At 34.5% G+C, this 17,348-nt stretch overlaps 1 protein-coding gene across 5 annotated transcripts in view; it reads right to left on the bottom strand.

Annotated features, from left to right (window-relative positions):
• SOX5 (SRY-box transcription factor 5) overlaps positions 1-17,348 on the bottom strand; it is a 435,827-nt gene that overhangs the window by 366,209 nt on the left and 52,270 nt on the right. For 4 of the 5 annotated variants that reach the window (XM_063639617.1, XM_055280372.2, XM_055280371.2 and 1 more), the window contains one exon: positions 1,088-1,319. In XM_063639617.1, the coding sequence (XP_063495687.1) occupies positions 1,088-1,318 (231 nt within the window). In that variant the 5' untranslated portion in view covers position 1,319. Of the gene's footprint in view, positions 1-1,087; positions 1,320-17,348 lie in introns of those variants that run through there. The other variant, XM_055280373.2, reaches the window with a different exon arrangement.

The following is a 17,348-nucleotide window of genomic DNA, read 5'->3' as shown; positions in this document are numbered from 1 at the left end:
AACATGAACAAGTGGACATATTTCAGCTCTAAGTATATTTATGACAGGCAATAATTTCCTGGAGGTAAAAAAAAAGATTTAGCAGAATTAGAGCTGTCTTTAAAGGTCGGAGAATGTAAGATAAAATATATTTTTGTTGGTGTAATTCAGGTTCAAATTAACAACACTAACATCCTTAAAGCAGAAAAGGTGGAGCAGTCACAAAAACGTGATCCACCCAGACAGCCACGTTGAAAAGGTGAGGATGCCTTTAATGGTGGTAAGTGCCCCACTACCTTCTTAACATTACGATTCTATGTATTTAAGTTGCTAAGAAGGACCACAATGACTTATTTGTGTTTATGTGTGCTGTTTAAGCTGCAGCCAGAGATGCTATGCTGGCTTCTTTCCTCTCATCCACAAAGTCCTGGTTTCCTGATCTTCTACAGTGATCCAGACCCCATGATAAGGGGTCAGAGGATTTACCCAGAGTTGCATATTCCAGAATAGGATGTAAAAAAAAAAAAAAAAAAAACAATAAAAACAATTACTGAATTAACAAAACAACAGTGTGAATAGGCTTGAGTTAGAAATTAGCGTAGTCATATTAGAAAACTACAGTCTCTATGAAATATATTCTTCTATGAAATTCTAAGTACTGTTAGGGAATATTATAGAATCCAATCTTGGCAAAGCAAAAAATAGAAAAACACTGATTTATCATGGTGGAAATGTTCAAACTATGTTCATTGTCATTCTATCAGAAAAAAAACTTTCCTCAGAAAAAGTATGACACCAAATTTTCATGCTGAATTTTAAATATCTTACTTTAACATTGTTTTTATATTTTGTATGTTTTTTCCCCTCTAATTAAATTGTAAGTGTCTCAAATGCAGGAAGTCTAGAAAAATACAAAAGAAACAGAAAACAGCATATCTTATGCTGCTTATTGGAACAAATTTAAAGAATTCTAAGATGCCAGGGGTGAATCTTGTGCATGGGTTATTAAGTAGATGTTAATTATAAAGCAAAGAACTGAGGCCAAACTATTAGAGGAGTACACTGGTCAAAAAGTGAGTGTAGGCACAATAAACCATGAGAAACCTACCATTGTATTGTGCTGAGAAGTGGGAGTCCTATGGCCACAAGTCTCTTGCGTCAGCAGAGAAACTGGCTGAAATTCCTCAGAGTGAGGCTTGTTGGGAAAACTCACATGCAAGGGAAGGTGAAAGGCTGGGAGCCCGTCACTCTCCTCTTCTTCCACTTTCTGTCTGCTTGTCACCATGGCTACCTCTCCATCTGCTTCCCCATACGGAGAGGCTGGTCGCTTGGAAGACATCCTGGAAGGAACAAAAGAGGAGAAAATAATGAAACCTCCACATAAATCCTTAATGCCGTCATTGTGTGGTTAGGGGCCATTGTAACAGAAATGCCTTTTTGTGCTAGCAGAGAGCAGGAAACCATCCAAATACCACTGCAAAGCACACACAATCAGAAACAATGGCCAAGCAGGTAGCAACAGAACAGTGCTTGTTTGTTGTGAGAATAATACACTAATATAGCACTCTCTTGTATTCTGGCTTCTTAAACAAGAGAATTCACCTAAGAACACTGCATAATGAAAGACCATTCCATTTTAGAGGCAAGAAAAATACCCATCTAGTTTTACACTCTGATAGACCTTATTGAAGACAGAACATCTATGAATAGCAAATACTGTTGGCAGTTTAAAAGAAGAGAAATAACTAAAATTTCTTTTATCAAAAAATAGACTCAATATATAAATGATTGCCATTAAAAGAAATTTGCATTTTATTGAAAGTAAGATGATTGTAAAATGTAGAAATATTGGTTATAAGCAAACCTCAGAGCAACTGACAGAAGTTTAATATTTGTTTAAAGCTTATTAAGGATTGAATAAATTTTACAATCACTGTTAATCTTAAAACATTTGAGAATTTTCTTTCCCTCATCTCCCCAAATTACCCAATTTGGGCATTTAGTTATAATAACAAAGTTACAAGGTAGTAAAAAAAAAAAAAGGTGAGAATATTAAAATATTTCAATTCTATTTTCACAACTGTATAAATGATTTAGATGTGAATAATTCTGACTTATTTATCCTTAGGATACTTACATAAAAGAAAAAAATCCAAAGAAGGATATTTTGTTTTGATGAGCTAAAGTCTACACGAAAATGAGCTTAGATAATTGAACAAGAATTAAACATTTTCTTTGTACTTGAATCTGATTCAGAATATTATCAGAGGTTAAAAATATGTGGCAAATATTTTAAATAGAAAATTCCTTTTCCTTTCATTAAATTATTTCCATAGAAATAATGTCAAGTTAAAATGTTTAATTTAAAAAACTTTCTTGTAGTATTTACAACTTAATCTGACCTTGAAAAAGCTGTTATTTTTTTGTTCAACAAACAAAGAGTGTTTACAAAATCATTCATTCTTATTCTAGACCAGTGAGATGGGAGGCAGGGAAGTATTTGCTAACTACCACAACACTTCCTTCATATAGATCACTGATTTTTAAATTTAAAATGTGTTCCCCCAAATGCCTCTAATCATTGTTGAATAATGTTATTTTTAGTGTTAGAAGTTTCAAAAGAAAAAAATGCCTTCAAGTACAGGAGATATTCTATTAAAAATATTAGGACAGTAGAAAAAAAATAAGGGCTTTAGAATCAGACAAGTCAGGATGAAAATACTGATTCTGTCACTTACTAGCTGAGACTTAATTTCTCTATCTCAACTTACTCATCTTTAAGGTGAAAAATATCTACCTCATAGGCTTTTTGAAAATGGACTATGTATCAAGTGACAAATAACTGGTGTATTATTTAACACAGAATACACACTCAATAAATAATAGCCTGTGTTTATTCAATAAAGTAAAACTACAGCGCGACCCACCCACCCTCAAAAAACAAAAACACCCAAACATGAGGAAAACAGATTGCCTAGTAAAGGGTTTCACTATAAAATCAACAAAAAATACAAAGTTTCCCATTAGATAAATGCTCCCTGGCCAGCAATACTTAACAGTAAACCGATCACATGTAATAGCAAGTTCTCAAAACAAAATCTTAATAGTACAGGTGTTGATCAGCCAAAGAAACAGATAAAGAGGGGGAAATAGGGGCAGCTACCATGTCAGCATTGTCTAAAGGAGAATTAGATTTGGATACCACATTTCAAGTAATTTTAACTATTTCCAATCCCATGAACAAGGCCTATTCCAAGTATACTCTAAGTATGGAGAAGTATGTGAGGAACTAGAGTTAACAAAGTCAGAATAGTTCTAGTTTCATTGGCAATACCATATCACACACTAAACTGATATATTACTAAACATAATAACCCGTGAACACTAGAGATATTTAATTCTCATGTTCTACAGGCATGATTCCATGTTCTACAGGCAAACTTCTGATTCTCATGTAGAGTTTGTGGACAGAACAGGCTTAAAATGTTTAAGGTCTTTGTGAAGTGATTTATTAAACTAATAAAGAAACTATTAATTATTTCTTAGTTTTGCATGTAGCTTGACTATAAGGAGATTATGCCTTTGTTATACAAACCGTAGCATTTGTGGTCTGAGTGGGCATTATCATTCTTACTGGAATTAATACATTGGTATTCCGGTGTCTGCCTCAGCCTCATGTACAGTCTCTCAATGTCTAAAAACTCTAGTCTATTGACGAGAACCAGTTTCTGAGTCATGAAAGCAGAAAGCAAGATCAGCTAGCCTTTCCTAAGTTAGTACAATTCTATGACCTTCAGAACCATGACCTTTCTGTTGATTTCTACTTTATTAATATCATTATTAACATCAATTATGAAAACTGAAAGTCCAAAAGTAGACACAAGTTGTTAAGGTAGACAGACAAGACATTGGTAGTTTTATCAAAACTTCTGGTTATTTCAGAACCTAAACTAACTTTCTATTTAACTGAGTATTCTCTATATATAGCATTCTAGAGAGTAAAAAAGGTTAAGGTTTATAACACTGAACGTGAAAGAGTTATGATGCCGGAAGGCAACTGATCCTAGAATGTCACATATTTTATGCTTATTTCAATTTCATTTTCAGAGTGTTACAGAATGTTCTTAATGCATTGGCCTTGAAAGTATTTTTAATTCAGGTAAAAGATTGCTTAAAGATTTGTTAAATCATTATAATAAAAGCAACCATGGTTATATTTCAATAATAGGCTACTAAGTCAGAAAAGTAAACTATATAACAAATTACATATAGATATATCAATCTGTTGGTTGTATTATTCATGTTTACTATGACCCATAGTACTTCTTAAAAATATTGACAACAAAATCACCAATAACATTAGATTCTTAAATTTTTGTCCATCTATCAAAGTGTTTCATCTTGGGCAGAAAAAAGTCTCATTAAGAGGGCAGCACAGGCCGGTTGCAGTGGCTCACGCCTATAATCCCAGCATTTTGGGAGGCTGAGGCGGGCAGATCACATGAGGTCAGGAGTTCCAGATCAGCCTGATCAACATGGAGAAACCCCATCTCTACTAAAAATACAAAATTAGCCGGGCATGGTGGTTCACGCCTGTAATCTCAGCTACTTAGGAGGCTGAGACAGGAGAATCACTTAAACCTCGGAGGCAGAGGTTGCAGTGAGCCGAGATCATGCCATTGCATCCAGCCTGGGCAACAAAAGCAAAACTCCGTCTCAAAAAAAAAAAAAAACAAAAGTACCACAAGTGTGCATATATTGTTCCTCTGAGATATACAGCTTACATTATATGACTTACACTAACTACATATCTGTGTTGCAATTTGTAACAATGTGAGCATCTAGGCTGGCATATGCTCTTATCCTTTAGAGATGATTTTTGTCACTTCTGTGGTGCTAGGCTTACCAATGAACAAAACTCAGACTTCAAAGAAACTGACATAAGACGGACAACTATAATGTGAAACTGCCTTGGGGAGTATGATGACATAACACTGGTCTTAGCTCACTTTGTGGTCAAAAAACTTTCTTGAAAGAAATGACATCTAATTTTAAGGCACAAGCAAAATCTTCCAAATCATCAACAACTATTTGATGATCATCTACCATGTGCAAGACACTTATTTAATGGGAATAAAAAAACCTATTTCTTGGCCTCTGGTTAAAGAAGTTTATGAGCTGGTTGAGAATATTTTAAATAAAACAATAAATACTAATGAAAGACAGTTCATTCCAAAGATCAAATGACATTATAGCTAAGTATCTCAGAGTTTCTTGAGGACCAGAGTATCCTTAAATGCCTCACAGAATTGTTGAACCAGTTGAATTTCAAGGAAAAGGGATAAACAAAAGCCTTAGGATAAATAGAGAGGGAATTTCATATAGGAAGTAATAATAAAAGCAAAGATGCAGAGATACTTTCAGAAGGTATTATATAAATTTAGGGTTCAAGCTTACTTGAAAAAAAGAAGAGATTGAGGAATATGGATCAAATCCCAACTGTAGCCTGTAACAGTCCTGGAATTGCCGAGTTACATGAACAAAATAAGAAACACGCTCACTTGTAAAAAGCAACTTGCTTTTACAGGAGTCTCCTTCCCTTTACTTCCCCTTGTAGCATTCTGCATAATTAAGCTACTCTTGATAAATGTGACAGTAAATAGAAAACTACTGGGGTCTTTTGCTATTGGCTGAAGGCTCTCCATATGCCTTATAATCACTCTGCAAGTAGGCTATCTCCAATGTGTTCAGACATGGATGGCAAACTTAGTGGTAGGGTAGAAGGTGTAAGACTGCAACAGAAAGATAAAGCAGTGGTTCTAAACCTTTGCCTGCACATTGGAATTACCTGGAGAGGTTTAAAAAATACTGATCCCTGGGTTTTACCCTTAGAAATTCTGATGTTATTGGTTCTGGAGGGTGACCGGGTATCAGAAGTTTTTAAAGCTCCCCGTGATTTTAATATGCAGTCAATGTTGCAAATAATTTGTAGTAGTAAGAATAATGCCTGCCCCCAGGCCAAGTGCAGTGGCTCATGCCTGTAATCCTAGCACTTTGGGAGGCTGAGATGGGTGGATCATGAGGTCAGCCCGGCCAACATGGTGAAACCCCGTCTCTACTAAAATACAAAAAATTAGCCAGGTGTGGTGGCACACACCTGTAGCTCCAGCTACTTAGGAGGCTGAGGCAGGGGAGTTGCTTGAATCTGGGAAGCAGAGGTTGCAGTGAGCTGAGATCGCACCATTGCACTCCAGCCTGGTGACAGAGCAAGACTCTGTCTCAAAAAAAAAAAAAAAAAAGAGAATTCCCCCAAACCAAGATGTCCAGGTCTTAATACCTTACGTGTCAAAAGGGACTTTTTGCATGTGTAATTAAATTAAGTATTTTGAAATCTGAAATGGGGAGATTATTCTGAATATTGTTGGAGGATCCAAAGAAATCACAAACACCCTTATAAGAGGGAGAAGAAAAGTCAGAGTCAGAGGAAGAGACTGGATGATACTATGCTACTGGCTTTGAAGAAGGAAGATGAGGCCATGAACCAAGGAATGTAGGCAGCCTCTGCAAGCTAGAAAATGCAATGCAACAGATCCTCTCCTAGAGCCTCCAGAAGAAATGCGGACCTGACAACACCTTGATTTTAGGACTTCTGACCTCCCAAACTGTAAAAGAATACGTTTGTGTTTTTTAAGCCACTACGTTTGTGATGATTTGTTACAGCAGCAATAAAAAAAAAAATATTGATGTAAGCACTTTTTTTTTCATAGTTGGTATTTTAGTCAGTCTGGAAGCCTCGTACCCTAGATATACACTTGCCTTCTTCCTCACTTCATTTAGTTTTCTACTCAAACGTTATTTCCTCAGTAAGGCCTTCCTTGGTCATTCGTCGTAAACCCGCACTCCATTCCATTCTTAGTCCTTACGCCGTTTTGTTCATAGCCTTCATAATCACTTGATATATTTTACACTTATTTGTTTATGGCCAATCTCTCCCACTATGAGATCCACATAGGCAGACTATATTTTTGTTCACAGCTACTTGCCCAGTACTTAGGCCCTTTCTGAAAATAATAGTCTTCCAGTATACATGTTACATGAATAGCTACTAACTAAAACCAGCAACCCTTTGATTATGCCCTACCTACGTATAGCTTTAAGATTTAATCTTACAGGACAAGTATGCTTCGAATATGTCTCAGTATTGTCAGGAATAAGAAAATAGAGTTCAATAACAGTATCCTTTTTTAAATAATTTCAGCATAAAGGAATTGGTAAGCTCTAATAATGTTTTCAAAAAACTTGAGAAAAATATTATAGCTCTAGTTAAAAATGTTATCTTTATTTAACTTATGTAAGTAAAAGATTATAAGAGTTAAGTAAGTTTACCAATAAACACTACATAGTCAACTACTAATAGACTTATTACTGAGGTATCACCTACTTACTGCTAAAAACTTTAAAAAAACTTTTAGGAAATGTTCTTTGGTACAATTATTCTGGAAAATGACAACATGTACAGAGTTAAAGATATTCTGCATTTGGAACATTATAAAATGAAAGACTCAGAACAGGGATTGCTTTCCTGACATAGTAGATTCTTTTTTTAAAGTTTCTTTCTTTAAATATTTTAACCTTTGACTAGATAATACACAAATTAAAATCCTAGGATGCAGTGCCTTCTACTGGTTGTTCTTTTGGCATGATAATATTATTTATCTTAAAGTTTGCAGTTATATATTAAAAATTGCAAAAATAAATATCTAGAAAGAGGAAACTCAAATTCCAGTTCTTCTACAAAGCCATCCCTTCCTACCACCATGGCAGAAGCAACATTGTCCAATCTCAGACTATACCATCAACCTTTTCAGTTGCATGCATAAAAAAATTAAACATTTTTTATTAGTATACACAGTATCTGAAACTACAATAGCAACTGGAAAACAAGAATGTCATTTTTAATTTCTTCAGTTCCCGTATCATGTAGCATGTCTTTCATGTGAATTTTTTTCAAGTACAGTTCTGTTTTTGAACATTTCACTTTATGTCACCAAAATTAATGCAAAGGATGTGACTTTATGTGTATGATAAAGGCCTTTGCAAATTGCTCTGCATTTGTTTTCCCAAATATTCTAATCCTCTACACCAAATGAGATACAATTAATAATTGGGCAGTATAATTCCTAGCACATAGTTGGCAATGTATTTCTTTTAAAAATAAATTAATGAATTGAATGAGTCCCTATTTTGTGCCAAGCAAGTTACCTTTGTGTCATAAATAAAACAGGCAACTTACATATGACGACCCTTCTGCTTTACCTTTAAGGAAGTTAGAGTTCTGATGGAAACAGGAAATATATACCTACTCATCCATTTATCCACCCATTCATTCATTAGTGGAAAAACATTTAGTGAAAGATACTATGTGCCCGTAAGACAGCAACATAATGAATAAATCAAGAAAGAATATTGTAAGGTGCATGCTTTTTTAAAAATATGAGTGCTACAGGAGATAGATAGATAATAGATGATATCTCACTAATCAGAAAATGCTTCCCAGAAAATGCAATAATTCAACAGGGTAATGAAGAATGGGTCAGACACAGAGGGCTTGGTGTGGTTGCTCACCCCTTTATTCTAGCACTTTAGGAGACCAAGGCAGGAAGATTCCTTGAGCCCTGGAATTCGACACCAGCCTGCAAAACTGGGAGACTCCGTCTCTATAAAAAAATTTCAAAAGTAGCCGGGCATGATGGCCTATGCCTGTAGTCCGAGCAACTCAGGAGGCTGAGGTAGGAGGATTGCTTGAGCCAAGGAGAGCAAGGCTGCAGTGAGCTATGACAGTGCTCCTGCACAACAGCCTGGGAAACAAAGTGAGACCCTGTCTCAAAAGAATTCTTTTAATTAAAAATATTTAATAGGTTGCATCTCCTGAAGGGAACACTGAATATGGATATGCAAAGTAAAATAAAAATTGGCAATTCAAAGAGAATAATACTTTCCTGGAAGTTAAGTGCCTTAAGTTTTTCGAGTAGCAAGACTATTTGTTCAGGACATTTACATTTACTTGTCTGGTTCCTGTTGTAATTAAGGTTGTTGTGAAAAGGCTAATCAATATTAGGAATGAAACTTTACTGTGTATTAAAGATTCTTTCACAACAGAATGTTACTTATCCGATATGGCAAATCAAAACATACATTGAGCTTGAATAGAAAGGTTTCTAATTCAAATGAATGAAACAACAAACACTTTTATTTGATGCATAAACAGAATTACACAAACTTAGCATATCACTTTAATAAGAAAAAAATAGCAATTGCATTACTCTTATCTCTGAATTTTAACTATTATTATATCTTATAGTTCATACTTTCCTTTTCCCTCTTACATGTTTTGAACATCTTTATTTTTCTAAGTTGAGAGTTTACTCTGTCAGCATTCCATGTAAATTTTTATAACCAAGTCTATCATATATAATATTCAGCAGCCTTTAAATAGAAAATTTATTTATGGTAAACATGTAGTCTTTCAAACTTTTATACCATTTTTCTTCTCTTTTCTCTAAATCCCCTTTGCCATCAGTTTCTGATATAGAACATGCCAACCTCCATACTTCTCTACCCATTTCTTCCCACATACAAAAACCTGGTTCATTATACCGTTATTTAGCGGCATGAACAAGTTCATCAGGTCCTGGCATAAAATATAAATTGAAGTAGAAACACAGATTTCAAAGAAATATAGAAACAGACAACACAGAATCATAAAAACGATAAACTTCCTTGTAATCTTTACTATGTATTTCACCAGAGGAGAGATCAACAAAATTTACCATAACATGTACATCTAAAATCAAAACTACTTTTGAGCTATATTTACTTATGAATAAATTAATATTCGGTTTTTAAATATAATCTGAGTTTATACAAAATATTTTATTATACATTACAAAAGTTCAAACTGAATTTAAAAACATGTTCATCAAAAATGTGGTCAACAACTTTTGAAGTGATCTTCGTCAAGGTTCCACCCTATGTTTTCCTTGCCACGTTTAGTTTCTGAGATGTTCCCTGCACTGAGATCAAGTACTTCTTTACACCTTTCCTTCTTTCTGATAAGAAGAGCAGCACTTTTCACATCTTCACCACCTTTTTGCTCTTCTCTTCGCTAGCATCACTACTTTTACCAAATAGCTTTTCCCAGCCTCTTCCACGCCACCAAAGTCAGAGATGGAGGCGAGGATAAGACGCGCAAAACAATGTAAAGGTACAAGGTTCTCCCAGGAAATGGTATAAAATGAAAAAAGGAAAACAAAAGCAAGTTGAAGATAAATAAAGGCTCAGAAATAGAATCTGATTCTTGTCATTATCTGAAAGAAATGAGTGCTTCTTTACTACTAGTTGGACACAGAATATTTTAAAAGTTTTTGAAATAATGTACCTAAAGTGAGCAGGAAAACTAACTAGAAAATGTCCATTTTTATTTTGTTAATTCCACTTCCACTGTTCTATCCTTTTCTAAACAGGGAGACAAACATTTAAAAACAGTTTATGGCAGCCAAATTCCATCCTACAATGATTCAGAAATCACAATTCAGTTCTTCCTTTGCTACTTTGTTTTCTTACTGATTCTCTGATAACTGTAAATCACGAAAATTTTACTCCACAATTAGGCTTTGTCTTATTGGCTGGAGACACCCAGAAAATGTTCTAGTAAGATGACTGTTTTATTATGAGTAACATAATAGTTGGGCTAGAGGGTTACCATTTATCTAAACAAGTATATCTGCCAGCTAAAATGTCTTTCTGTTTCATTACATTATTTTGATATTAATCCACACTTACTATGTGCCTAAAGCAACAGTAGTCCTGATAAATAAAACAGAAGAAAAAATACTTAATTAAACTCCACTGAAATCATTTTATAATGTTTAATACTTGAAAAAGATTAGTTAGAGTTAATTGTGATAAATACAGCAAAAATGAAGGAAAACTAGTTTACAGGAACTTTTATGACTCCTATGTACAACTTCACTTTCATTAAAAAGAGGTATTAATGTTTTAACATAATTCTATATTGTTTTGAAAAAAATTATCAATATTTTTCTCATGATTTACAAGAAAGTATGGCAATAAGCATGTTCTGCTTAAAATTTTGCCTAACTTTACCTTCAATCATTAAAAATTATAATAATTTTATTTCCTTATCTCAAAAACAGAAACACCTTTGAGATAAAACAGTTGATCATAGAATCTCTCTAATCATCAAAGGTACTAAATTTCAATCAAGTCACCTTGAAGAAAAATAATAGAAATGATTAAGACTTTTAAGTATCGAAGAGAAATTTCTTTTAAGTTGTAGATAAAATGACCAAATGCCTAAGTTTGGGAGAAAACAACACAAGCCCAATAAGAGCATTTTGTTGTAAATTATTTAATTCATGTATTGTTATACATTTGTCATTAATCGCAAACTGAAAAATATGTTTAACCTTCAGCCATCTACAGGTTAAAAATGTCAAAGTCCTTTTGTTCCATTTATCTATAAATTACTTAGAATAATCTAGCATTAAGATCTGTGATTCTAGAACTTTTTATTTATAGTTAGAGAATGCATACTTTTTAAGGAAATAAAAAGCTTTTTCCATTTGAGCATGGGTTTTGCCTTTCTGACAGCTCTAAGTCCACAGGATGTGGAGGGATGATTTAAATTTTACATCAAAATTGTGACTGCACTAGACTTTTTTCCCCCTTCTCAAGGGAGGCATTGTTCTTGCCTTTCCATAACCAGGCGTGACAGCGCCAGACTGGAGTCATACGGCTGGTCTCTGAGTCAGCGTGAAAGTGCTCACCTCCTGAGTTTCCCCAGATGCTCGGCTCCTTGTGTGTCTGAAAGCTAAGCAGAGTAGCCACATACCCAATTCCTGGGACAGACACAGGATTGTGGGGAAGAACCTAGAGATTAGTAAAAACCATCTCTTCCGATATAGGCTGTAAAAATCTTTTATTAATAATATGAAGTACTAAAAAGCAAAGCCCCATATTTAACATAAGTACAATTTTTCTGACCCAAAAGTTCAGAGGATTGATTAACAAATTGATTAATGAGGAATAGTGTGCTTCCGGGTTAAGGAAATAAAGACAGTATTAAAAATCAGAAGGCTTTTGGATTTTTCTGAGACATATGGTTGCCATATGTATAAATTTTAGGTTATAGACAGACGAACAGACAGCAAAAAAAAAAAAAAATACTGTGTGAAATGCTTACCCATTCTCAATATTTCTAATAAGGTATCTTTAAAAATTATCTGCAAGATCCCTGCTACAGGGACAACCTTTTCTGCTTTCTATCAGAGCAATTGGGAGTGAAAAAGGAATTAATTCTTTTCTATTGTTCTATCCTTGAATAAACCTGTCAGGCCTAAGTTTGGGAGGTGTCTGTGTCTTGTTTATATATGTAACCGTGTGTGCATGTGTGCACACGTGCATGCAGAGAGAGAGAGAGACAAAAAGAGAAATCAGAGGAAGAGGAGGAAGAGGACGAGGAGGAGGAGAAGTCGAAGGAAGAGAAACTTTACTATCTAATGATATGTTAATGAACATTAATATTCTTTCTTTTTTTTATGGAACCCGTCTATTAAGGGTTGGACCACACCACCTTAATTTAATCATGATCTGATGCTAACAACTTTCAATAATATATAATTCAAAACTATTTGAAAGTTTTGTGTATTTTAAAGGAAAATAGAAGTAGAAAACTCCTTCCAATTTTTAACCCATGAAAAGGAAGCTCAAATGATATGTAATTCCTAAATATTACTACTACAGTTAGTATTACTAATTTCTTAGTAATGCCAATTTTTTCATGTTATCCTTATGAGAGTGTATTAATGTCTACATAGATCACAAATGCGTATATGTGGGAATGTTTGTAATAATCTGTAAAAACAGCTCACCATATTCATCATGGGAGAAGATAGATGTTCATTCATGGATAACACTGGTCAGGTGAGGTGCATAAGCAAAAAAAAAATGTTTCGAGTAGGAAAGAATATCTATTCAGGCTTTATAATACTGTGTCCTCTATAAAAAAATCATTTTACTTGTTTTAATGACTTGGTCATTTTGACCCCTTCAGGACTTTACAGTACTGCGATCACAGAACTGCAAATAGGGAACAAAATTTTATTTTCCAAAATGATATCCTTAGGTAGGTATTTTGAGCATCTTGCCTGACTTCTTATCTGGGATTCTTCCTGTTAAAGTGCCCATCCCCACTCTTGCTCTCTCCCTCCCATCTCACATCACTGGCTAAGTCTAAATAAATAGCAAATTGTTCCATAATCAAAAGTGACTTATTCCTAGCATGGCCTACGTCTTGAAATAAAATCTGTGGCATGTTTAATTTATTTAGGATCTAATAATGATGACAAAAATAATTAAGTAACCAGCCTAGTTTTAATTTCTTTTGTTTTCAAAGGTCATTGTGAAATCAAGCAAGTTAAGCCGTCTAAAGAAAACCTCTAGAGAATGCTTCCCCCCAGCAGAAATGAGAAAGGAGGCCCACAGCTAAAATGAGTACTGAACATCAGCATCAGATTTGTTGAAAACTGACTGTCTAAGTAGTCCAATGAAGAGAAATATTATGACCCCCTACCCTCTTTGGAATCCAAATAACCCTGACAAGGAATAGTTTATATATTGCTAAATTCTGGCCAATTTAGGGGGCTCACTCTTTCTTTGCATGCCCCATACAGACTTGGTTGCAGCCTGTTTCTACAGCAGCTGTTGAAAATGTACAAAGTAGAAAATATTTATGTTATATTCAAAATAGACAGCAAGGAACGTATATACAGTGCACAAATCTTTCCTCAAACAACAGCTTCTGATGTGAGAGACAGGCATACTAGACAAAGATAAATTTTCCGAACTTCTCAGCAAAAATAAAGAATATGCCATCCTAATTAGGAAAAGTCCAAAAGTAAGGGTGCAGTGCCAAACACGATGAGCATCTATCAACCCAAACTCCAAAACAGCGGGATGTAGCTATGGTTGATGTTATAAGAATGCTGAGCCTCTTCATTGGCTCCTTTCATGCCAAAGCTCCTTTGCTTGGATGAATATGAATTAAATCCATAAGCTTTCCTATTTTTCTAGCTTGACCTCTAAACTCATTTTATGTCTTAACTGTTTATCTTCTTTCCCCATTAATCTTTCTAGTTTTAGCACATGCCCTGTTGTTTTTAGAAAAAAAAAAAAGTTTAAAAGCATGGTTCATACTGCCACTGTGGGCAAGTTAGGAATGCTAACCCCCAAAATAAAAATTCAAAGGTTATGTCATATACTGCAGAGAAGAAAATCATCAAACTCCAGCAATGGTATGACAAGTATAAACACACAATAAGACCCCAGTACAAGATTTGCATTATATTTCAAACAGGGCTAACGGTAATATTACTATTAAGTTCCCATTTGTTCATACTTTAAAAGTACGTCATAGAGATAAGCCTTCTGAAATAAACAGCTTTTCCTATATGCTTTCTCTTTTCAATCAGTTCTATGCCTTGGCACATACAATGCAGGTGTTTCCTGAAATACTGTAACTATAATATGAATATCTAGTTTTAGATGGTAATATAACTGAATTCATTCTCATCATTTGTTAGAATATAGCCGATAAGAAATTTTACGGATTAGCACAATCAATTTACCCATATCACCACAAAATCTGTCAGTACAAAAATTGAAACGAAAATTGTAAAAGTGTTCACCTTACAAATCTGTAAAAGAAAAACTTAAATAAAAGCAAAACCTTTAAGCTGGAATCTTGCACTTCAATACAGTATGTACCATTTACCATTTATAGGTACTCAAGTCTGCCATCTTTTCTGCTGTTCTCTACAGTTTCCCCCAAAGCTTAACAAAGGCCCAGCTGTATAAACCAGTCCTGTCAAAGAACATAGTTAAGGGATGGATAAAACAGGGAGGGGTGTCTAACATGCTGACCACTGTCTGAGCTTATGAGGATAAAGGAGCCTTGATGGAGAAAAGTCATCATCCATTGCTGTTTTCTTTTTTTTTTTTTAACCTCATTACCACATGCTAGAACATTTTTTTTTCCACTACCCAAACACCCCCATTCCAATCCCCCACAACTGAAAGACCTTTGTGTTCCAAAGGGGACCAAATCCACCCCAACCTCTACTTCCATCCTCTTTTTTTTTTGTTTTTTGTTTTTTGCTGCTGGCAAGTTTATGGAGGCATGATCATTTAAAGACCTCTCAAAATACTGGTTTCCTCTCCATCACACCATCCACACACAGTTCCCTGAAAACATTTTTAAAGGCTATATAAACTTACTTGCTTTGGATTCCTTTTTTACTAAAATACTATCAACAACTTTTGATTTCAAGATAGTTATTTATGCTAAGGACTCTAGAAAATGATACATGCCTTAAAAAGATATTAAAGCACATATAATAGAGGTGGAATGAGTGCTGAAATCTAGAGTATATAAATTATGTTTTAAAGAATATGTTTCTTGTAGAATACATATTTCAAAGGGAGATGGCTAAGTGCATACTCAAAGTGTGTAGCAACTGTGGTGAGATATGATTCTGAAATTTGAAGGAAAGTTAGGCTAAGCTAATTAATCCTTTCAAAATCCTAGCTCTCATGTGTCCAAGAACATCAAACCATGTGGAAGATTTCCCGCAGGTTTAAATACACATTTCCTATTTTCAAGTTTGTCACTCTTACATTCTATGCTGACATTATTTATAAAGGACTGAAGCCTAATCCCCACAAAGATAGCTACCATAACTGTATTAGTTAGTAAGAAAAACACAATAAATGCCCAAGGAAATCCCTGGGCAAGAGCCACCAGACCTATATGGAGAGAGCTGTATCATCTGTTAAGTTAGTTCTATTTCAGGGTGTCTTTTGAGGTTGGGACAAATATTTGAGCATTATTAAATCCTCTATTTATCCAAAGACTGCTGCAGCTGCAGTGTAAGTCTTCTTCGTACTGTCCTGTCAGTGATCTAAAGGGATTATCCTTTTTTAGATGGGGTAAAATGTGATTTCTTCCCCAATCTGTATATTTTTCTATTCAACATCAAATGTATATTTATAACAGAAAACATAGTCTCCTCAGAGTAAACTATTATCTATAGTTGCTTTCAGATCCACCTCTTCACAACATTCATGGCTGGTTTAGGTACAAGAACAACAGCTACTCTTATTCTAACTTGCTTCATGTAGTAGCCCACTTTCAGAAGTAATTGAGTAGTTACTTCCTAGTATTTTTTCTTATGAAACAGATATTTTATATCAAAGTATATAAAAATAATACCTGCCAATGTCATATTCAAATCATAGTACAGAAGTGAAATACAGAAGAAAAACAAAAAAAAAATTCCATTGCAAAAGGGAGCAATATTTAAACTCACCTCCTTGCCATCATAAACTTCTCACCTTGCCTTTCCGTAAAATACTTACTTAACTTTCCAGAAGTACATGTGGATAATCTATCCAATACTTACAAAACCCAGCAAAATGTTATTTTGAAAAATAAAACTAAACCATTAAAGAAGACGCCATTCTGTGACATCTCAAGAGATGTTAGATATTAATTTAAATGACCATGAAATATAAGCCAAAGTTTTTCAATTTCAATATATTTCCCAGAGAGTCAATTTTGTTTAGTCTACAGCATGTCTTCATGTTAACAAACTTACAGAAATGAACAGCAGAACCTTAAATCTGCTCAAACTCGTTGTTCGGTTTTTCTTCCATGTCTTTGCATTTTTGTTACTGTAAATGACTTCTTAATAACATATAATGATCAAAACCTCTCTGGAAATGTGTTTTTTTAAATGATGTCTAGCTTTTGTTCCTTACAGTTCCTTGCAGAGCAGTAAGAACAACATGTGAGAGAGACCTAAAGACAGGTTCTAGTACATATTCGTGAACTTTGGTTTCAAAGTGGTTTGAATGACTCCCACTAATTACGCATTGATATGTACCAGTGACCGTGCTAGGTGCTTTCCATGTATTATGTCTGGTCACCAAAACAACACATTATTAGACCATAGACATAAATGTAAGAGCCAAAACCATAAACCACTTAGAAGGAAACACAAGGCCATCTTCGTGGCCTTGGGTGAGGCAATGGTTTGTTGCATTTGACACCAAACACACAAGTGACAAAAGAACAAAACAGATAAATTGGACTTCATTAAAATTAAAAACTTTTGCACTGAATATGATGCTAACAATGAAGTGAAAAGACAGCCCAAAGAATGGGAGAAAATACTTGCAAATATATATCTGATAAAAGAACTGCATCCAGAATTTATAAATAATCCTGA

Source organism: Symphalangus syndactylus, chromosome 5, assembly GCF_028878055.3.
Source record: "Symphalangus syndactylus isolate Jambi chromosome 5, NHGRI_mSymSyn1-v2.1_pri, whole genome shotgun sequence".
Lineage (NCBI taxonomy): Eukaryota > Metazoa > Chordata > Mammalia > Primates > Hylobatidae > Symphalangus > Symphalangus syndactylus.
The sequence above is the reverse complement of the archived record's forward strand: the minus strand, read 5'-3'. Positions and strand labels throughout refer to the sequence as shown.